The 21,693-nt window shown below is 41.3% G+C and overlaps 1 protein-coding gene across 3 annotated transcripts in view; it reads right to left on the reverse strand.

The window, feature by feature from the left end:
• The window catches only part of LOC306978706 (zinc finger protein 385D-like), a 53,655-nt gene that overhangs the window by 21,668 nt on the left and 10,294 nt on the right, over positions 1-21,693 (reverse strand). For 2 of the 3 annotated variants that reach the window (XM_079577367.1, XM_079577368.1), the window contains exon 2: positions 12,120-12,413. In XM_079577367.1, the coding sequence (XP_079433493.1) occupies positions 12,120-12,413 (294 nt within the window). Of the gene's footprint in view, positions 1-2,736; positions 3,064-12,119; positions 12,414-21,693 lie in introns of those variants that run through there. The other variant, XM_079577369.1, reaches the window with a different exon arrangement.

Raw genomic sequence — 21,693 nt, forward strand, 5'->3', positions numbered from 1 at the left:
TGCGGCATGTAGAATGTACAGAAAACAAAAAAACGGCATGTTTAAGCCACACTGTGTAACATTTCACAACAAAGCACAGCAAACTCCAGCCACTAATCTTATCACGGTGGTCGGGCTCATCTCTTTTCAGACCTGACTCGTAATGGGACTTGAAGGGAGTACTGCAGAGTCTATGCTAAAGAGACTAGATGCAAGTTGGTAATTTTATGCTCACTACTGCCACCTCAGGTCATATGCGTAACTGCAGTCTTTATATTAAGGACCCAAATTAACAACTTTTTGAGTGACAGTGCAGGAATTTAGAGACAGTTGTGGTGAATAGGCCTGGGCTCATTCTACACATGAGGACATTGCTGGAACATGTAGGGGTGGAAAATACATAATTTTAACATTTTTAAATTCCATCTAGTCCCTTTAACCAGCTCGTTCCCACAGAAATGTTGCTGCTATGCTTGGACAACTGCATTAGGTTTAGGTCCTCCTCCGAATGCTTCATTATGATCAAAGTAGTATTGCCGGTGTCCAGCTGATTGTAAGGCATATATGTCTCACATAATTCTCTTTTTCTTATACATTTGGCAACCATTCACCTGCCTATTCACCTTATTCCGCCCATTTTTACCACTTTTTGCCTTGTCTTGGCACTTCCGTTGTCTTGATCGAGGGGAAATATTCGCCGCTAAAATCCGATGTTTAGTAGATTGACTTGTGTAAAATGTCCAATGTTCATTTGCACCAAGAAGTCAACACTGCACTGTTTCTCTGCACGGCCTAAAATCGGCTTCGTGTTCATGTAGTAACTCATTTAACTTGACCTCTCCAGTCCTATGTTAACTAATAGAAATGTTCTACGGAGTCGCTTTAAAAAAAAATTAAAAATAGAACAGCACGGATCTCAGTGCTGGCCCGGTCTCCTATCTTAACGTACTTAACCATGGCCTCTTCATTAAGCCGTAAACCCCTGAGGGTCAATAACGAACGATAATCATACATTCTTTATATTATGTAACAGCGCTGTCCTTTGTGTCCAAAACTCTTCTAACTTCATTATCCAAACAGTGATGTGAATCCATAATTATTGCAGGGGGAGAAAAGTTGAGTATTTTTTTGCTGATGACTTCTTATTTCACATCTAACTAAAAATCTTTGCACATTGCAGAATAAAAATCGATGACCTTGTTTAACTTGGCCACTTCTCCTCCATACAACGAAAGTTAAACAACGCTTGAAAAAAACTACACAGAAATGACTGAAAATCCCCAAACTGCCTTTATCTTTAACAGGCTCCAATTATGCGAGCTAATCTGAGCATATTTCCCTGGAGAGGCGGGGACATAATTGCCTACAATCTGCACAGTGATATGGGCAGTGTTTCTGTGTGGCTTTTTCAAACGACTTGACACATCTGGGATTGGGCCGCGTTCACCGATCTGAACGCCACATTTGGCACCGTCAACGGGGGTCAATGAGGAAAACAAACAGGTTGTGATTTAAATTCAGGGGAAAGGAACAGATGGTTGACTCTGACCTTGAGCAACGATCTGAAGGTATGTTACTGTGTGTGTAGGCAAACAGAAGTGAACTTGATACAATATTAAGGCACTCACCACCTGCAAAAACTAAAGCGGAAGTTTTGTTCTTTTCTCAGGTATTTGTTGATCATTTCAAACACGTACAGTACTTTTTTTTTAGGTTAGAAACTATTATATTGATCTAAACAAAGTTTCAATTGGCCATACTGTACTTCCAGTGGCAAAGCTGGATGAGTTTTTCCTCTCGTTGCTCTGCAGAGGAGGGGTGAGCGGTGCTACAGAGTGTGAGTCTGTGTATCCTGGTTACATAGAAGCTTAAGGGAGATGGAACAATGAACGAAGGTCCGCAGCACTTCAAATAGTTGATTCAGAAATGACACAAACACGCGAGTGACTCAACTATGGTTTTGATAAGGGAACAACATTGTTACAGGGTAGAAAGTATAATACTCCCCTTTTATTCACATTATCTGGTGAGTGTGGCTTGATCGCAACAGAAAGTCTGACTGCAACCATTATTTGGACTAAAGTTTAAACTAATAAACAAAGTTTGCAATCCAATTATTGACGTCGGCGATTCCTAAATATTTAGAAAGTCTTTGGACTAGTGTTTAAACCAATAAACAAAGTTTGCAATCCAATTATTTAGGTCAGTGATTCCCAAATATTTAGAAAGTCCCAGTATCTCTGTATCCCAGAACATCATTTAAATAACATGTCTTATTCAAATAGTATTTTGTCCCTTCTTTTCCATCTGAAATAAATCTAAGTATGCCCTGACAAGTGCTCATGTACTTCTAGGGGTCCTCATCCCTATGGTTGGGAAACACTGATAATATATAATCTGACTTGATGTGGGAGTTAGTTTACCAACTTTCAAACCCAGTGACCTTCACATTCCTGAGACCAGCCTTGAAACTGGATTTAACTCCTCTTGAAGCAAGAATTCCTCCAATGATTGAACATTCCCCATTTGTGATTGCTAAAGTGAATCATCTTATTCTAAGAGGTCACTAAATTGCATATCAGTAAAAATCAGATTAAACCGGATGCCCTCCCTGACACAACTGTCAAATTTCTTGGCTGAATGTTTGGGACTGCCACAACAAACAACTAATCCAAGGTAGTAGCAATGACTGTATACTATACTTTTAAGGTTAATAAAGTATTGTACCAAACAAATCATAATAAAAAATGTTCTTACCGAGCAGCATCCTGAAGTATTTTGTGTCCTCCTCTTAATAAGCGGCTCCCGTCGCGTTACCTCCCATCGCACAAGTTTCACCAAAAACAAACTCTTTCTTGTCAAAAGCAAATGGTTTCACTCTCCACTAGCCGCCTCACTTCCACTTCAATAAAAAGGTAAAATATCGGTCCTTTTCGCAGTCAATGGCACCGATTCAAACTGCCGCAGCTTAATACATATGTGATTCAATTAAAAGGCTCTCGCTCGCTCGCCCGCTCCGGCTGCCCTTTTGTGGGGAGGAGAGAAAGGAGCGGAGTGAAAAGAAAGTGGCGACGACGCGCGATGCTGAGTGTATCTGAGAGAGGCATGAAGAGCGCATTTGTCTGAGCGAGCGAGGGGAGGGAAGGGGGGGGGGAGAGATAGCGAGTGCTGGCTATTAACAACATGAACATCTCCACATCTTCTGAGCCATTTTCTATTCAGAGTTTGCCACCTGCACGCTCCCTAAAGGACACTCAAGTGCAATTTCCTCCCTTGCAAAACTAGACGACAATAGGCAGCATTTATCAATCTGCATCTATTCTATTGGCCCTGGTTAAAATGCAGACGGCTACATTGTGTGGTTAATAAGAAAGTCTTCAGAACGGTTTAAACCTGCTCCTATTAATGAGAAAGTCCTCGTTCAGACCCAGTTTAGTCCTAGTTTGCCATGGCTCATTTTTAAAACATACGCTGTTCACGCATATATAACTCTGTTCATGCTGCAAACTTCAGTCCATACTAGATTCTTACCACGAACCCTTCAGAGTCTGACTTGTATTTTAAATAAATCTCTCTCAGTGTCAGACATGACTTGAGTGTAAACAAACACCTGACTGTGAAGTGAAGTGAAGTTTGCAGCGTTTGCTGGTTTGAAAACATTTAGGAAAAAGGAAGAATTGTATGAGGGAGGAAGAAACTTAAAGGAAACAACAGGTTAGGTGCAAGAACAGGTCAGGAGGAGTGTGTGAATCCAGGTCCCAAACCAGGAGAGTCTCAGAGATGACAAAGCCTTATACATGTACACAACTCTAAACGTCCCAGACACATAAGAAATATTCATTAATAACACGGTTGGAGAAGAACATAGAAGTTTAAGCATAGCGACAAAATAGGGAAACAGTTCCTTAGCTGTACAGCATTCCCCAAAGGCAAAGTAGTTTTTATTATTAGTATTAGATAAAATAAATCAATGGATGTTGCTACCTACTACAATATTTAATATGAGGTATGTTGAAATGAGCAACAGCCCAAGTATGGGATATGCTATTACATAACACACAAACTATCAGTAGATACAATTAATACACAAATAATTAACTCAAATCCAATAGAGACGATAGCTGACATCATTTACAGGTAACAATATAAGCATTCTCTCAGCTTTTCCTCTGACAAAAGTATTCCCGAGGGCGAACAGTGATAATGGTGATGAATGAGCTTGTCCCTGGCTTATGATTGTGGAGTCAGTTCTTATTTAGATCAATTATTTAATTTCCAATAGGTCGCTTTAGCTTGAGTTTTGATCAGCATCTTTTTCACGCTGTCCCGTCCCATCACCGCTTTGATCATCACCGACGTAATTAATCGGGCGCTGCTTATTTGGGCCTTACTTAAAATATTAAAATGAGATAGGTCTAAGCTACTCCGTATATCACCGCATATTTACCCAGTATGTTTCTCTTTCCTTTGGCTTTTTGAACTCCATCCGATTATCGCCCAAAGCATGGCGCTGTGTATTTTAATGAGCAGGTGGGAGAGATTATTGTTCCCTTAATAGCTTTCTCATTCGCCAAACTAATCTCTGATGATTACCGCATTGACACACTTGACTTGGCTCTGCAGTATTTTAAGCAAGTCTGGATACATTTCACTTTAGTTTTTGTACGTGTCCTGAAATAGGCAGGTACAACATTCAATCCATTGCATCCTGGTTACTTTTTAATTCAATATTTGTTGTAGGAATGTAGAAAGGGGTTTTACAACAATTTATGCATTACAGTGTCGCGCTCTCGGTCTGTGGAGGGCAAGCTGCATTGTTATTCATTACACTGCCGCATTAATCCGTTCACATAAATACAATTATTCCGTGTGTCCCTGGCCTGAAACCCTGGTCTGAAATGTCACTGTGGTGTCCGTGCGCGTGTCTGCCCCTGTGCGCTCCTTGTCCGCTCGAATCAGGCGGCAGCGGAAACACAACGCTGACACGGGCTGACAGTTTTACACTTGATTTCAGGCTGCAGCGTTCACACTGAGGCGAGGGAGATGCCCCCGAGCAGGGTGGTCAGCTCGACGCGCTGCTTTTGTATCTGCTGTCCGCATGTGGGCTTTGTCATCGCATTAATGAGCTGCGCGGTTCGGGGGAAATTATCTCGGTTCGGTTCAGAATTGAAACACATCCAGGAGCCGTTAGCATTTCAGACGAGATGAGGATATAAGAATCACAGGCAAAATAAATTGTAGAGCTCTAAAATACTAGAGTCATTACCCCAGACATGATACTTATTTGCAAATAATACTGAACAGTCTAAATAAATGCAGCCACTTTGCACCCTGCAAATTGGAAGGATTTAGTGATGGATTGTGCAGCCCTAACCAACAGTTTGTTTATATTATACCATTGCTGACTGTGGCTGTGCAGGTCATTGAAATGATTGAATAACCTATTATCTATTATCTAATGGTATACAATTATTTCAACACATAATTTGGGCTATATCTGAGTTGGCTTTGACTCGGAATTGGACACTTTTTGGGAATGTCCTGCATGTCCCCAATTCCCCGTTTTATCCCGCCTCCTCTCACCTTCTTGTAAAGCTATACTGCAGCATGGAACCCGCCTCAGGCCCATAGTTACAAGGACAGGCTGTAGTCGGTGCATTACAGTTTCAAAACGCCAATGCAGCGTAGATACAAGTCCCTGGGTAATGTCTGACACATCTCCATCTCAAGGAGCCACCGCTGGGAATGGAAAAACAGGCGTCTGTATTAACACCGTGGCTCCCTCAGGGGCTCAGCGCACACACCATTTCTGCCACACTCCAGGATATAGTGCGCCCCCAGGAAGCATTTTCCTTTCACGTTTTCCACATCGTTTTCTGCAGCTAAAAGTCCCCTCCTGCAAACTCAGAGATGTCGAAAGGGACACAGATGTCGAGTCAAATGACAGCTACAAAATGGCTGCCTTCACTCTGCACCTCCTGTTGGATAAAATGAGGCCATGTCTTCAGCAAAACTCACATGTCAAACGCCGTCTTGTACGACAGTGTGAGAATACTGTGTGATTAGTTGACTATTTAATACTTATCTAACACTACTTTATTTTGTCATGTATTCCAGTACTTTGTCCAATCAGAGCATTGTATTCCGAATACTTGGAATACTCTCGCTTTGCTTTGCATTATATTTATGTATGAATCCGGTGCATTATTACAAAAATATAGACTACACTTGTTGGAATGTTTGTTCTAAGCATATTTCTCAATAACTCCAAAAAAAACTCCCTTGGCAACGATATTTATCATCTGTACATTTAGTAAATTTTTCTTTGTAAAACTGATTTCTAACTGAAGCAAATTAAATACTTTATATTTCATCTTTAATGCAGCTTGTGTGGTATTTTAGGATATGACAATGCAATTTTAGAACAAAGGTTTACTGTAATTTTTGTGCCTGAGAGTTAACAGTATCAAGTATCGTTAGACACAATAATATCGTTTATCGCGATACTTTCCTGCCTCAGTATATCGAACTTCAAATTTGTGATCGTGACAGGCCTGCATGAACTGTGGCATAAGGCGTTTTAAATATCTATGTCATTTTAGGAGGAAAAAAACAGGTCACCATTAAAAGTTATTTCTTAATAATGTTTAGCAATCTGAAGCTAAAGCTCAGTACTTTGAGGTATTCCTTTGATTTCCTTTGATCTCCCAACACTGCTGTTGAATGGGAGCAAAATGTTATGTTATATTTCTGCATTTAACAGTTTATCAAAGTGCTAACCATAAGCTACATACTTTTATCTAACATGAAATATTATTTTTGCGACTGAAAAGGGAGGCTTTATAATCCTAAAATCTCTAACAGCTTTGACTAATAAACAAAAAATCATACCATTCACTTTCAGCCTTTTATCCACATTTATAGATCAATTACATGTGTCATCAGGAGCCACCTGGTCCTGTGCAGAAAATACACGTATTTGTCAAGTCTCCAACAGAAAAATATGGAGTGGCTCAAAGATAATCCCTGCACAAATTGTAAAGGTCCCAAAGCTAAGTGTGGAGACAGTGCTTTGTTCTGATCCATTTTCAAAAGGCCCCATAAGCCTCGCTCTGCTAAAACCCCTTTTATTGGAGCAATCGCTTCGTGAGGCTAAATAAAGGGAGAGGGCCTGTTCAGCAGGAGGATGGGAGCCGCTGGTTTCATCACAGCAATGAATTAAACCAAGAGTCACCCAAATTGACTCGACTTGGGTTTCCTTTTCATCTCTCTGTGCAACAAAAAGGACATGGAGGGATGTGGCATAATTAGTGTTCGGAGGATTTGTGAGCTTCTCGATTGATGACAAACGGAGGTGGGGAAAAAAGAGAAAAAACATGTACAATACTTGTAGTTATTTCTGTTTTATTCCTATTTCTTTATGGTTTAAGGCCCAATTAAACACACTCTGCAGTCTAATAGTTGTTTTGAATACTCTTAGCACCACTAATGCCTCCAAATCGTGGCGTTTAAAGCAGTTCTTTGCCATGCTGCATTTAAATGAGGCTATTGTCAGTTCCGCCGCAGCCCAAACAAAGAGGTCACACGCCGCGGGGTTCATATAAGTGCTTCCAACATGGCAGGTGTGAAACGGCTGTGCGCCCCCTGCGTGGAAATGAGGAAATGTCTCCCAGAGGGACCTATACAAGCTGCCCGTCAGTGAAGAGCGCTCCTTTATCAATTAGAGGATGTGACAATGTGGCCCCGAGCAGCAGCAGCCCGGCTCTCCCCACTGTGTCAACTCAAAAATGTCTCATGTTTGCATAACCTTATTGAGCAAAGTGACAAATTATGTTCCTGTGAATTTAAATGGCTGATTATTGTCGCAGAGGCCGCGGGGGAGGGTTTCAGTGATTGGCTTGTTAGTGTTTGCCAAACTATCAGAAAGCAGAGGAATTTTGATATGATTTTGAATTCAAGGAAGTGAAAAAAGAACGTAATTACAAAAAGAAACTTCAAACTGAAAGTGTCAAAATATATTTTACTGTGTGTGGTGTGTTGCCAGAGTGACAGTGATCTCCAACCAATCACTTTCCAGCCAAGTTTCTTACTTTCTACATATCCCATTAAATCATTAAACATTCAGATTTTGGCTGTGTAAAATAACTTGGCACAAAAACTGAGTCGTACAGTTTGACAGTGAGGCGTAAAGAGAGACAGCCTCATAAATCAGGAAGTGATGGGGGCGTCTGATTGGCCGGCGGCTCGTTACATGTTTCTATGGGAGCTGATTGATCCAGCTGGTCAGTGCAGAGTGACACAGGTGTTACAGACTGACGATGATTAATGACGCCTCGTTAAAACAGGTGTGCTGTCCCGAATGCTTCTACACAGCGCCGTGACAACTACAGTAGATGCCAATGTGTGCAAATGAATGCATAATGACTTTATTACAGAAACTTTTGTCCAAGGGAAGTTTCAAGTCTATTACCAAGATGAAAACAGAATTCATGGCAAGATTTAGACGGAAGTAAAGGGGAGAAGTAACACGTCAAAACAGTCCGAGGTGCAGAATAAGAGGCAAAGGACTGAAATATTAAACATGATGAGTGCACATTTAACATTCTTCACCCAGACCCGGATTGTTTTCCTCATGCTCTTGCCATGTTGCTTTTTTGTCACTCTTTTGTGGCTTCTTTGTCACTTTCTCATTGCGTTTTTGTCACTTTTTTGTCACATTTTTGTCACTTCATTGTTGCATGTTTGTGGCTTTTTTGTCACTTTTGCATCACATTCTTGTTGCTTTCTTTTTTGTTGCGTTTTCCTCCTCATTTTCCTCCATTTTTATCGCTGTTGTGCCGCTTTTAGATTTGGGTAAAGCCAAACTGGAGAAAATGCGCTCGGGAGGTTTTCAGAAAACACCTAATTCTAAGTCTTTTTTTTAGAAGGGTAGAGAAAGTGTTTAAGATTTAGATGGCAGGAAGGAAAACACAACGTAAATCCTGAAATTAGTTAATTAGGCGCATTGAGTTACTCTGTGTACGAAATGTGCAGTATAAAGCCAACAGTACACGGTAGTACAGCGGTTAGCGCTCCTGCTTCCCTGCTAGAAGGTCCCGAGTTCAATTCCAACCTGGACGGGGCCTCTCTGTGTGGAGTTTGCACGTTCTCCCCATGTCTGCATAGGTTTACTCCAGCTACTTCAGTTTCCACTAATGCTAGGATGAATGATGACAAAACGCTTATGTTTTCAGAAACTTTCTTTGTAAGCACGACGCCAGCTTAGTAAAGTAGTAGTCCACTTTTGTCGACTCAGGTCTGTGAAAACGGAGCAGTTCATTTTCCAAGCCTGTGTGAGGCGCTGTGACGCTAACACAGATAATAGAACAAGATGTAGAGCACGCAGTAAACTTTTGTGGAATGTAAACAGTGAAAATGAAACTGATTCAAGGATTTACAATCTACAGAAGAGGTGAGGAGGCGAGTTTATTCTTCACATGTAACGGGACTAAAGCAGAAAAAACCAGTCCAAAAACACAGACTGACTCGGCTGTGTTTTTCTACTTGTCACCTGTGGCTTGCGGACTGCAGGGGAGCAAAGAGGAGCGAAGTAAAACCATCATAGATCCATGAGTAAAACTCATTATAAGGTAAGTAGATGGATAACAGACACCACTTTGGCGCTGTGATGTCACCGTTTAAGTAAAAGTTGCGGAGACGTTGTAACAACGGCGCCACGTAAAGGGCGTTTTGAGATCTTTCCACTCTGGGACCTAGTTTGGAAAATGTTTGTTTACAGATCCCCAAAACGCCGGGCTCGTATGGACAATACACTGGATTGATAAAATAATCCAGTAAGGCACTGCCTTGTCGACACCCCAGAGTAACTACTGCCACCCCTGGCCCACCCCCGAGAAAATAACTGAACACGCCCCTGATGCACAATATTGTCACAAAACTGCAAAGATGATCATTGTGTCTCCAGAAATAAGATGCTGTTTTCCAACACAGTTCTCCAAAATAGTTTGGTGCAGAGACTACACGACACATCTAATAATTGAGGAGTGGCATTGAACATAACAAACTTGCTGTGCTGCTGGCTCAACAATTTCACTTCTCCTGTCTCACTTTGCTCTCTGCAGTAGAATAGAGCCACTTGCGAGGGCAGGAGCCGTGATACAGAGACAGAATTCTGCTTTTTGTCAACAAACTTTCTCTGCAGGACACAATGATTAAAAACAGTGCAGCAGCCCAGAGTAAATATTAATAATTTGAAGCTGTTATTGTCCAGTTTATTGTTGTCATTTTAGTAGATTAAACCACTCTTTCTCCAAAACATGGCATCACTTTCTTTCCAGTAGATAAAAATACGAAGATTTCCTTATAACTCATAAGTTTCTTTCTGTGCTATAGTCTTATATAAATCGTCCCTCGGTGCAGATATGAAACAGGAAATCAAAGGCATAATTAACAGCACATTATCGCGTAGCAGTTTTGGTATTATGCAAAGCGCAGTGGGCCACTTCAGATGCAATCCCTCTATAAATAATTATATTAGTAACACCTGTCACATTGGTGCTAATGCCTCACGCTTCTTCTTCCTCTTTAGACTGAAGACTTGTACTGGCGTCTGGGCTCGGCCTTCAGGGGCCGACTAGTTCCACGTCTGTGAGAGTGGGTTTTCTTCCACATGTGTTCCAGTAAATAAAGGAAGAGTGTGCCAACATCAGTTAAATATAGCCACTGTGCAAGAAGCAAAGTCAGGCTCAGTTCAATGTGAGCCAACTCTTCACCCAGTGCTGTCCTGTCTGATAAAAAAAAAGAAAAGGATATCGCTTCAGATTAAGGTGTTCTCATTAAGTATTTATAAGCATTAGTAATCATTTTAGGGTTAGGGTTAGGGTAAGGGTAAGGCTAGGGCTAGGTTAAGGGTTGGCTATGAATAAGCGTATTATTAATGGCATACTAGTATGTTAACAGAAAAAAGTATCAGAAGCAGTGTGTTAATACAAGCATACCTTAAAGGAATAGGCCACCGTTTTTACATACTGAGATATGTTCTTACCTCACTTTAGCCGAGTTAATATATCCCCGTCTGGTCTTTGTCCGTGCGCTCTGTCACGCAAACAGAGCACATACGCAGCCTCTCCCACATGTCACATAGCTCCAAAAAAGCTCACGATAGAAGTTACCAAGCTCTTCCACGTGTTCCCTATTTAAATAAAGTTACGTGAAGTGTTTTCATGCGAAGTATATTTACACAGAAATGTAGCATGTCGATTTTATAAGCAGATAAAAAGGGGGACTATATTGTGAGGCGTAATGATACGAGGAGCAAAACGTCTGCGCAGTAACTCCTAAAGGCTATTCACGGAAGTGAGCGGGGCATGCTACATTTCTGTGTAAATATACTTCACATGAAAACACTTCACGTAACTTTATTTAAATAGGGAACACGTGGAAGAGCTTGGTAGCTTCTATCGTGAGCATTTTTGGAGCTATATGACATGTGGGAGAGGCTGCGTATGTGCTCCGTTTGCGTGACAGAGCGCACGGACAAAGACCAGACGGGGATATATTAACTCGGCTAAAGTGAGGTAAGAACATATCTCAGTATGTAAAAACGGTGGCCTATTCCTTTAATACTTAATGAGCACACCTTAATATAAAGCGTTACCAAAAACTGCCATAAAATAATGAAAAAAATAATAATAAACATATTGTTATCCTGATTTTGTCCTGCACATGTTTCATCATTTATAGTCTACAAGAATTCCATGGAGCAAAATGAGGTCTTATACGTTTACAAACATTTAAAGAGGGAGTGTTATCAATCTCAAACACATCTTTATCACTGCCTTACACTTTGTTGGCTAGAAAATGCTAGCTTGATCTAAAACGGGAGATCGCTTTTCAAGCGATCTCCCGTAAGCCCCTCCCCCACACCCCTTCTCTTGCTCCCCTTTGCTGAGTGGCTGTTTCATTAAAGAGAAGCATAATCCACACTGCGGAACATTTCAGGCCGCGACATACAGGGCAGTGATACTGTTCCTGAAGCTCAGCCACACACTGACATGCGAGTGCCTTCAGTGTGTCAAAATATAGGATTTGGAGATACATTTAGTGTTAAAAGACAGGGCTGAGGCAGATTGTGGACACACCTGCAGTGACCACCTTGGCCAGCCGCCGCAGCCTCCTCTGGTGCGTCTTGCCTCTGTAGTGGATCTGCGCCTGGGCGTTGGAGTTGAGCTGGATGTTGCAGACCTGGCACATGGTGGCGCTGCTGCTGCCCCCGGGACGCCGTTCCCGTTTGGCCCTGTGTGTCGCCGCTGTGGAACTCTTCCTCCCCTCCTCCACCTCCACCTCCTCCTCCACTTCCTCCTCAGCCTCTTTGACCTCGCATTTGGCAGGGGGACTCTCCTCCATGGGGTCGGGGCTCTTGGGATGCTTCATGTCTGCAACGATAAAGGGACAATTTAGCTTAGTTGTGAGTGAATCAAAATAAAGCAGAACATTCTAGCATTCTTTTAGATATTTAGTCACCCATAGAAATTTATGTTCCCACGCATTTTGAAACCTGCGCTGACTCCAGAAGTGACTCAGGTTTTCCCCATAGATTTGTTAAGAAATTCGAGTATAACGAGTTTAAAAGCACAATGAAGGGTGTGGTAAATATTAACCATTGCAAGAATCAAATTTCAAAACAACAAACATTCCAAACACCCATGTATATTCCAGATAAATATCCTAATCAGTAGGTCTATTAGGTTCCTTAGCTCTTCTGGTGATGATACTACCATGTTCTTAAAGCCAGACCTTTGTGTTGATTTCTGCTACTTACAGGAAGGAAGACCACAGTTGTAGCCGAAACTGTCAGGCACAAAATCTGCACAAATTTAATAGTAATATTATAGCAAATATGCTAATCAGAATGGTGGTGTTGTACATGAGTTACCATTAAGCTCTTAAAACGTGAGTGTATGTTTTTTTTAGAAAGCCTCATGAACTCTTTTACGTCATCAAGTTTCATATTACAGGATTAACATCAGTAAAGTTATTGTCCTGATCTTGTGCTTTTACGTGTCAATGAGCCAAAGATGAAGTTCTACCTTGATATATACAATAAGAAAATGTAGATCTGTAAATTCTTCCTCTTCCTTCGGAGCATAACATACATAAGAAAGACTGCGAGGATCTCTAAACATCATCAGGTAATTTAAAACCGAGTGGAGCAATGGATGGTTGTAGATTTCTGTTTGGGTAAAGGTGACATTGTGCCTGCAGAGTAAAAACCGCCTCAAACGCTCCAACCCTGCAGTGTGCGTGTTGTCGAAGTGTCCACCAGGGGGCATTATAGCAGCATGACTCCATCCACAGTTCTCATTGTTTTCTTTCACCTGCACATGTTTCTACATCGTTCGGAGTGTTTGCACATCCATTTAGGGCCCTTCATGTAAAATAAAACCTGGCACACAACTTCCATAGACATTCAAATCATCTGTGATGCACTTTTCAGTCAGAAGATGCACACAATCACATAGACGTAGAATTTCTGGGTATTACGGCACTTAAATTAGGAATCCATTAGTGTAAAAAGGGTGGCCCCGGCGCATCACGCAGCAGCACAGGAGGCAGCGAGGGCTGGTTTGAGATGGCTACATTTGTCGGCTAATAAACGCTATAGCGACTCCTGGGGTGTACACAAAAAGACACGTTTCTTTGTGGGCGCCATTGTACCTGTAATGGCTGAGTGATTGCGGCAGACGCAGAGTGCATAAATCGACTGAAAAAAGAGGAGTGGGGGGGGGAAAAGCTGGCTTCTGTTGTAAACGTGGAAACATCCTCCCAACCCTTTTGTTTCAGCCTGTTCATATGATAATAACCTCAATTAAGTCCTTGTGCATTTTCACCCCTCGACACAAGCCACTCTCCCCGCCACTGCCTCTGCAAAATCAGCATGTGGGGAGGAAAAAAAAGAATAAAAAATCTTTGCAATATGTGGGGGGAAAAAAATCTATTTGAGATGAAAGTGCAGTGAAAATGCGCCAGGTTTATCAGCATCGGACCAGCAACGTCAGGACATCAAAGCAGCAGTCAGTCTCTGTCATTATCTGTGAGATGCTTTACACCATTTCCCTGTCCTGAAATATAGGAGAAAACATGAAATACACATGCAGTGAAGAACAGAATGTAAATGTTTTGGGTTTCAAACCTTCTATTAGTCAAAGTGAAAATGTAAAAAATCACTGAAACAATCTTAAACAAAAGAGAGAGAGCTTCACGGAGCATTCGCCGTAAAAACACATTTCAACATCTGCTAAAGCGGCAGAATCCGACCCGGAGTCTTAAGTCAGAAAGCGGCCGGTCTGTTTGACGTGAGGCGTGCGGACAGGGTCGGTCAGAGGGAGGGGCCTCTGTCCAAATCACTTTAAACCTCGGCTGTTACAGAGAAAGCAGAAGGAGATCTACCACGGGCTGCTTCTCGTAGAGCAGTAAAAAATTGGGTTTCATGTTCTTTTGTAATAGCAGTAGTAAGAGTCGTGGCTGTAATTAGCTGATGATAATGTTGTAAATGGAGCCGCTGCTTAAGCTGTTACTGCTGTTGTACAGAGCAGTGTCTCTCCTCAGCTGGAGGTGTCAGCTGCCAGAACCATTACAGCAGAGTCTAACAGCTCCACGGCCTGCAGCTGTGAGACGCCCCGCACACAGAGAGGGCGCCTCGGCCAACTGCACCCACCGAGCATGGGCACCTTATTTGCATGTCAATTTTAGAAATAGGCAAAATATAAGACATGTGCAAAGTCAATTCATAGTTCAGAGCAGGGCTGTCAATTGAACTTAGTCAAGAGAGTAAATCTAAGGATATTCTTAATGGACAGGACAAGAACCAATCCTGCGCAGAATCAGCTCATTGTTTGGAGTTTGAGGAAAAAATGTATTTTGGTATTTTCATTTTATGTATCCTTTATTTCACCAGACATGACTAACACATTCTTATTTACAAAGTTGGCCTCGGAGTCCTCACAGTGCACTTAAAGGGACCTGGACAAAATAATTACAAGGAACTGATAATGATCAAATGGAAACAATTTTGTGTTCAATGTCGTGAAAAATATTTGACATATTTATTTGTTCATGAAATAAAAAATTTAAAAAATCAATTGATCGATTTCTTTCAAAGCTAGATTTTTGTTTTTGTTTTTTGGGCCTGTTGGCGGCAAAAGGGTGAAGAGCAGGGTAGAGACATCCAGCAAATAGTTGGAGCCACGATGTGGAGAACAGAACAGTGTTCTGCCGCCTTAACCACTGCTATTCTTCTGTTGTAGCACTTTGAGGTTTCGTTGAAATGTAAAGTGCAATATATAAATAAAATGTATTATTATTATTATTGCTATTGGCTGCACAAAATGTGATGTTTTTTGCCTTATTAAACTCCTGTTTAAGCCACAGAGGGAGCACATTAACGCTTAGTGTTCTGAGATGTGAGCAGGTGCCACTGTAGAAGTACCACAGGGATAAAGGTCGTACTGTATAAGTATAATTCACACAAACAATTTATAGACTCAGCTTGAGGTTGAGAATGCATAGTAGTACAAGTATATTAATAACCCTACAAAGCACAGTGACAAATATATGATAATAAAATTATAACTAGTAATAAATAGACGTATAATTTCGAATACACTGTACACAAAGATCCCACATGTGCGCTCTGACGTAAATCAGAGCTAAGTGTAACGTTACAACCCCTGACACTGAATAAGCTGACCAGAGCAACCTCGTCACCAGCTTCATATCCTTATTACAGCCAACATCTTGGGCATGCCCTGCATCTTTGTTTTACGGCCTAAGACAGCTGCATGGAAATGAACTGTCAACTTTACAAACTACTCTATCAGGACACCCACTCAAAGTTAATGCCCTCAGCTCTGGGCCCGGCATTTCATTTCACTTCATTTAACTCGACGCAAGCGATTCAGAACCATCAAAGCGCCTGTTTTATGCTTCGTGCAAACTTTCAGAGGCGACTCGCAAAACAAAGCTTAGAAACTTTCTTTTGAGCAACTCAGATTGATATTTATCTTTTGGAATTTGAAATGATGTCCCTGAAATCAAAAGACTGTAAGGAGTGAGAGACTGGGCTGGATTTCAACATGTCCTGGGGCTCCCTCTGTAGGCAACAGTGGGAATGACATTTTAAAAATCCAGAAAATTTGGATTGGAGGGAAATGCTGCTCCGTGTATGTCAATGATGAGAGAACATTACAACAGAATTAAAAGATTTAAGTCGATTTTGCATTTGCCTGACATTGGTATGTTGGAAAATGCAGAAATAATCAGAATGGTTGTGGTCACAATATCTGGACATTAGAGAACGCCAACTCATGACATCAGCAGGTGGACCAGAGTGTTGAGTTTATCCATTTGCGTAACCTGTGTCTATGATCAACACCAGTGAGAGCTCTCCACAGACAGCCTTGTTTTGGTAATGGTCCAATAAAGAGTAAGAGGTCACCTGAAACAGGAGGAGAGGCTAATGGCTATCAGCGGCGGCCGTCTCTGGGTTGCCAGGTGGGCGCTGACATGGACCTGGCAACCCGCTCGCCTTATTCTCCTCAAGCTGCTCTGCCCATCTGCATGACGCGCCGCCCGCATTCAAGTGTTTAACGGCGGTGGAGCCAACAACAACTCAGCAGGATGAATGACGACAGCCTATGCCTTTGTCAGCAACATTATCCCCAACTAGGAATTGACTGCAATGCTCTTGACCAGTCCAAAAAGCACTCAAGACATCGGTGGCAATAAAAAAAAAACCTATTGATTAGCCAAGGTGTGAAAAGAAGCATCACCAACACCTTCCGTCGCTGTAAAGGACGGTCACAATGAGCCTTTTGCATTCTCCTTTTAACCTTTGTGCCCAGATGAATCCACTAAACCATGACGGGGCAGATCATTTTCTTCTGAGATTGATATTTTAGCAGCTGCCCCGAAATGGCTCACTAAACATAATTAGTGACTATTTCATGCCTCAGTGCTCCCCTTCAATACAAAAGGCACCTGGGGGAAGGGGCCTGTGGACACCCAAAGATTAGCTTATTATATAGCCGTGCGCCAGAACAAGCGTGGTCCAAAACACGGCGGAAAGATGCTGTTTGTGGCATGTCTGTAATGTCTTTCATGACTATTTCACTTATTGAGATTCAGTTATATCAGGACTGCACCGTTTGAAAATATATGTAGCCTAATCTATTCATTTAGCCTAACAGATACTTACAATATATACCAAGATGTTGTACTAAATGACTGCAGTCAATATCTGCCATTCAAATTTTTATTTCGATTTAGTATGTGCTGTATGTAGCAAATCTTAATAATGGATTTATTTTTTAATCAAAGCTAATGATTTGTAGAGAAAAGAACAAGTAGCAAACGATAGGTGACGATAAAAAGACAAGAGAGTGTTGAAGTGAGGGGGATTTCTTTGCAGACAGTGGTTTGGTGCAGTTGTCTCTGCAGTCGGCCAATCACAACAATAGAAGGTTCGACTGAACAATCACTCACGCTGGGCCAGAAACGGCTTCAGACTGGACAGTTAGGTCCTTTCAAGCTGCACTGACCACATGGTAAACCTGCCCTGATTACCCGTCTTTATAAAGGCATATTCCTATTCACATTCTATAGAACCCCACCCACTGATTTGTACAGACATTTTTAAGATCTATAGGCCAAGTCCTGCAGCACCGCTTTCTTCTAACCACAATAACACAAATAATAGTAATAATGCAGTAGTAGATGAAACTTTAGAGGTGCTTCAAAGCTCTTTCAATGTACATATTTGACTTCTATTTCTTATCTTATTTATTTTAATATGTATGCATAGCCCTACTGTTTTAGGTTTTATAGCTTATTTTTATCTAAACTCTTTGTTATATGTTTTTATGTTTAATGTTGCACGTCTTCACCCAGAAAAAAAATCTAGTTTGTGAACCTGTTTACAAACAATGGCAATAAAAACTATTCTGATTGTGATTCTGAAAAGGAAACGTTCCCCTGCATTTCCAGCTTAACTTCCTGTTACATTATCTTTGATGCACAGACTCATGGACATGTTCATTCTAGAAGGCGCTCGGTTCTTTTTGATCAGCTCAAGAACACGACCGTCCAGATGTTCGAAGCATCAGAGCGGGACCTTTAGAGTTTACCCTGGAGTCAGCGAGTAGTGACATGATGCTCTTTCAACAATGGGCCAAGATGTGGCCTGTACCCAGAATGCAACACCTGCCACAATGCTTCTGTTTAAAAAATGAATGACTGGACAAAATTATTGTTTAACCAATCTTTTTGGTGAAGTATGCGGTTTTACCAAGTGTTAAACGTTATGTCTGAACAAGACCGAGTTTGTGAGATAGAAGGGGTGTGTGGAGCTCAACTATAAGACGAGGGAATGGGACGATAATGAAATTTGGGGTCACGATTATCTTGGCCAAAATAATTGCGATTAACAATATTATCACGATAGTTGCCTATGGTTTTAAAAAATCACTGAAACTGCAGAAATGATGGGGCAATTATTAAATATTCCTCTTCATTGCCTGCTGTAAATGTCACATTGAATGAGACATAAAGTAAGTATTTAAAGGACACTGTGTAACATTTTGGACTATACTGTTGTCATCAATACAAAACATGCAGCTCACGAGCAGCTCGACACAGAAAATGCTATTTCTGGATGGATTTGGATGAGGAACTAACCTACTAAAAGCGGTCGATTAATTGCCGCATTTTTATTGCGATTAACGATATTATTGTTTATCGTCCCATGCCTATATATGACACGATAAAAGAATGACCCTTTCACATCATATTTGTAACAGTCTAACCTGCAGCCATTACTGTACATAGTAAAACAAGACATTTTGTTGTTTGAAAGGACATTACCTCAGCAATTGCAGCCTTTGCATCTATTGAAATGATTACAATATGTTATAGTGGATGTTGTTATGGCAAAAAAAAAGGAAACTCAATTCCTTGGCAGAGGTCTCAATATCGTGTTTTTACAATTGCATTTCTTTGTTCAAAGCGTTCTTATCGACACAGTCCAAACCTTTTGTCAATGACTGAATAATTCTACATCACCACCACACAGAGTCATCTGCATCAGAAGTGTTGAGGCCTATTTCCCTCTTGTCGGACACAAAAAGCCGAATATTGAGCAGCTGAACAAATGCTGGACCGGTGGACTAGGATTAGGAGTTGTGTCACTAGGCAACCCTGAACATCCACTGAAAAGGGCCACTCAAATGTGAGCATTTTCCCGCAAATTGCAGCCTAGTTATACTGTAATTTACTCGGAGACGGCATCGAACGAACAAAAAGCCACAGGGCAGGCTGCAGCTCCGTCAGAAATCAGAGCCATGCATAAATCAGCGTTACCTGGGTTTCACTTTGGCCTCACGTCCATCCAGTCAATCAGCAATAATATCGGCAAGACTTTGAACAATCTGACACCGATGTATGAAACAATGTATGGCATGAGTTATTGTGATGCACAAAAGGAGAAAAGGAGAAGCATTCGCGGAAAAATCTGGCAACGTGCATTCAAGTAACCACATCTCCACTTGAGCTGGGAGTAAATGTTTGAAATGTTTATCCATGGGTTTAAAATTATGTAGAACCATTGGCATAAACATAACAGATTCCTAAACAATACATCTTTGAATGATAAAAAGTGTTTAAAATCCATAAAATCAATTTTAAAAAAATCTGAAATTCATGATTTTTTTTCTCAATGGCATCACCAGTGAGCCACTTCAATAGTGCACATTTACACAGTTTAACCCTTCAGTGTCCAGTCATACAGCTGTGGGTCCCACCTTTCTTCATTGAAGCCGAGCCTCCCCAGTCCAAAGACGCAGTTCTCAGGATTGTATCAAAACATAAGAATAATGACTAATGAATAAGTATTAAATACAATAAATAAACACAAATGGAAGTGTTTTTTGCACCTGTAGCCCTCTCTCAGACTAATGTAAATAATATCCACTGATTTAAGGTATACATTAATCCTATGTCCCATGATCGCACTTCAAATTTTTGCAATGATAAGAAGATTTTATCTACGTTTGAGTCCACAAAGACAGATATAATTCCTTGATCGATCCCTGACGTACTGCACCTACGTCTGATTCAGAGTGAGCACAAATTCCCCCACTGTCTATTTTTAAAAATGTAAATTCCTGGTAGATAAAAATGCTTTTGCATAGTGCTTTTGCTGAGTGCTACTTGTGTGGCTGACTGTGTGACAAGGTCATTTGCAGCGCTCTGATTCTGCCGTGATTCACTGTTAGGTAATGTGAGTGAGTGGGAGCTGTTAACACTGGGGATATTTCAGTCTGCGGTTTCTTTGTCTCGGCTAAAACAACTGGACACTCGCGGTACTGTACAGGTCCTTAAGGCGCTGAGGCTGTGCATGGTAATAGACTGTAGTAGCTCTCCCTGGCACGAGTCGAGTTCACCACAACGATGCACTTCAGTCAGAATACAGCACGCATCACGATACTTACGGCCGATACCATTCAAATTGGGATTTCAATAAACTGCGATACAACGATAAAGGATATAACTTGTCACTATATACTGTATATCACAAAACAATACACTGACCCGGCCCTAACAGCAACACGGACATAATAACCATAACATAAAGCTGATGAACGGACACAACCTCTAACAAGACGGTTGATGATCCTAAATTCAGTGTAAACAAGTGTGGAGCCGAGGCCCTGTCCCAGAAGAACAATATTAGGCCGTTTATCCGAGGTGCCAGGAGATTTTAGGGTAAACCAGGTGGGGCGGGTGTACCTCGTCCTTAGAGGGGCATAAAAGTCCAGCTCATAACGAGAAATAACCGGTTTATCTGAGGGAGATTTTCAATTTACCAACCTAACCCTTTTTTACGCATATACTATGGGTTTTTCCACACTATACCAGACAATAGAGCTACCAAGAAAGAAGATATCGAGTTAAAGGCAACGAAATAAGACAAAAAAAAGAACAAAAAACGCTTGAATGCAACATGTGATGAACTGTAACTTGCCCTTTACAAATGTCCCTTGAATTCACAGACATTTCAAAAGGGCACTTCCTTGAACCATGTACATTCTCTCATAACCGGGCTAGAAATGGAGATTCGCGGTTCAGTTTACCCAAATCCAGCACCCACAATGCATTACACACTCCCCTTCTCCCCACCGAGCGCCTGTGGCTGGTTCGGCGTCCATCTTGTGGACACCTCGCTGTAATCTCAGATAACGCACGCTGTCTCACGTTAATCTGGGAGCAGAGATTAGGCTGGTGCTAAACAAAACGCAGGGGCTGGACTCGAATCTGACGCCGCTTTAATTACAGACGGCCGCTATCGCACTCTTCATTCAATAAGCGGCTTTACACATTAATATGCGCCGTTCATAACATCTTCCCTTTGAGAGGCATTATTGCTATTTTAAAATAATGGTTTAAATTAGTGACAGTGAATTGGGTCCACACAACATCAGGGGAAAGTGACACATGTTTTCAGCATCTCTATAATATTAAAGTTCAAATTAAATCGTGCAGAGTTTGTGTAGTGCTGCTATTTGCACATTTTGACCATAAGTGAAGTATCAATGATTAGGTCAGTAATTATATATACATTATTGGTCATTGTTATTTTTCCTGCTGTGTAGAGAGAGTGGG

The sequence above is a fragment of the Gobius niger genome (genome assembly GCF_951799975.1).
Source record: "Gobius niger genome assembly, chromosome: 19".
Taxonomy (NCBI): Eukaryota; Metazoa; Chordata; class Actinopteri; order Gobiiformes; family Gobiidae; genus Gobius; species Gobius niger.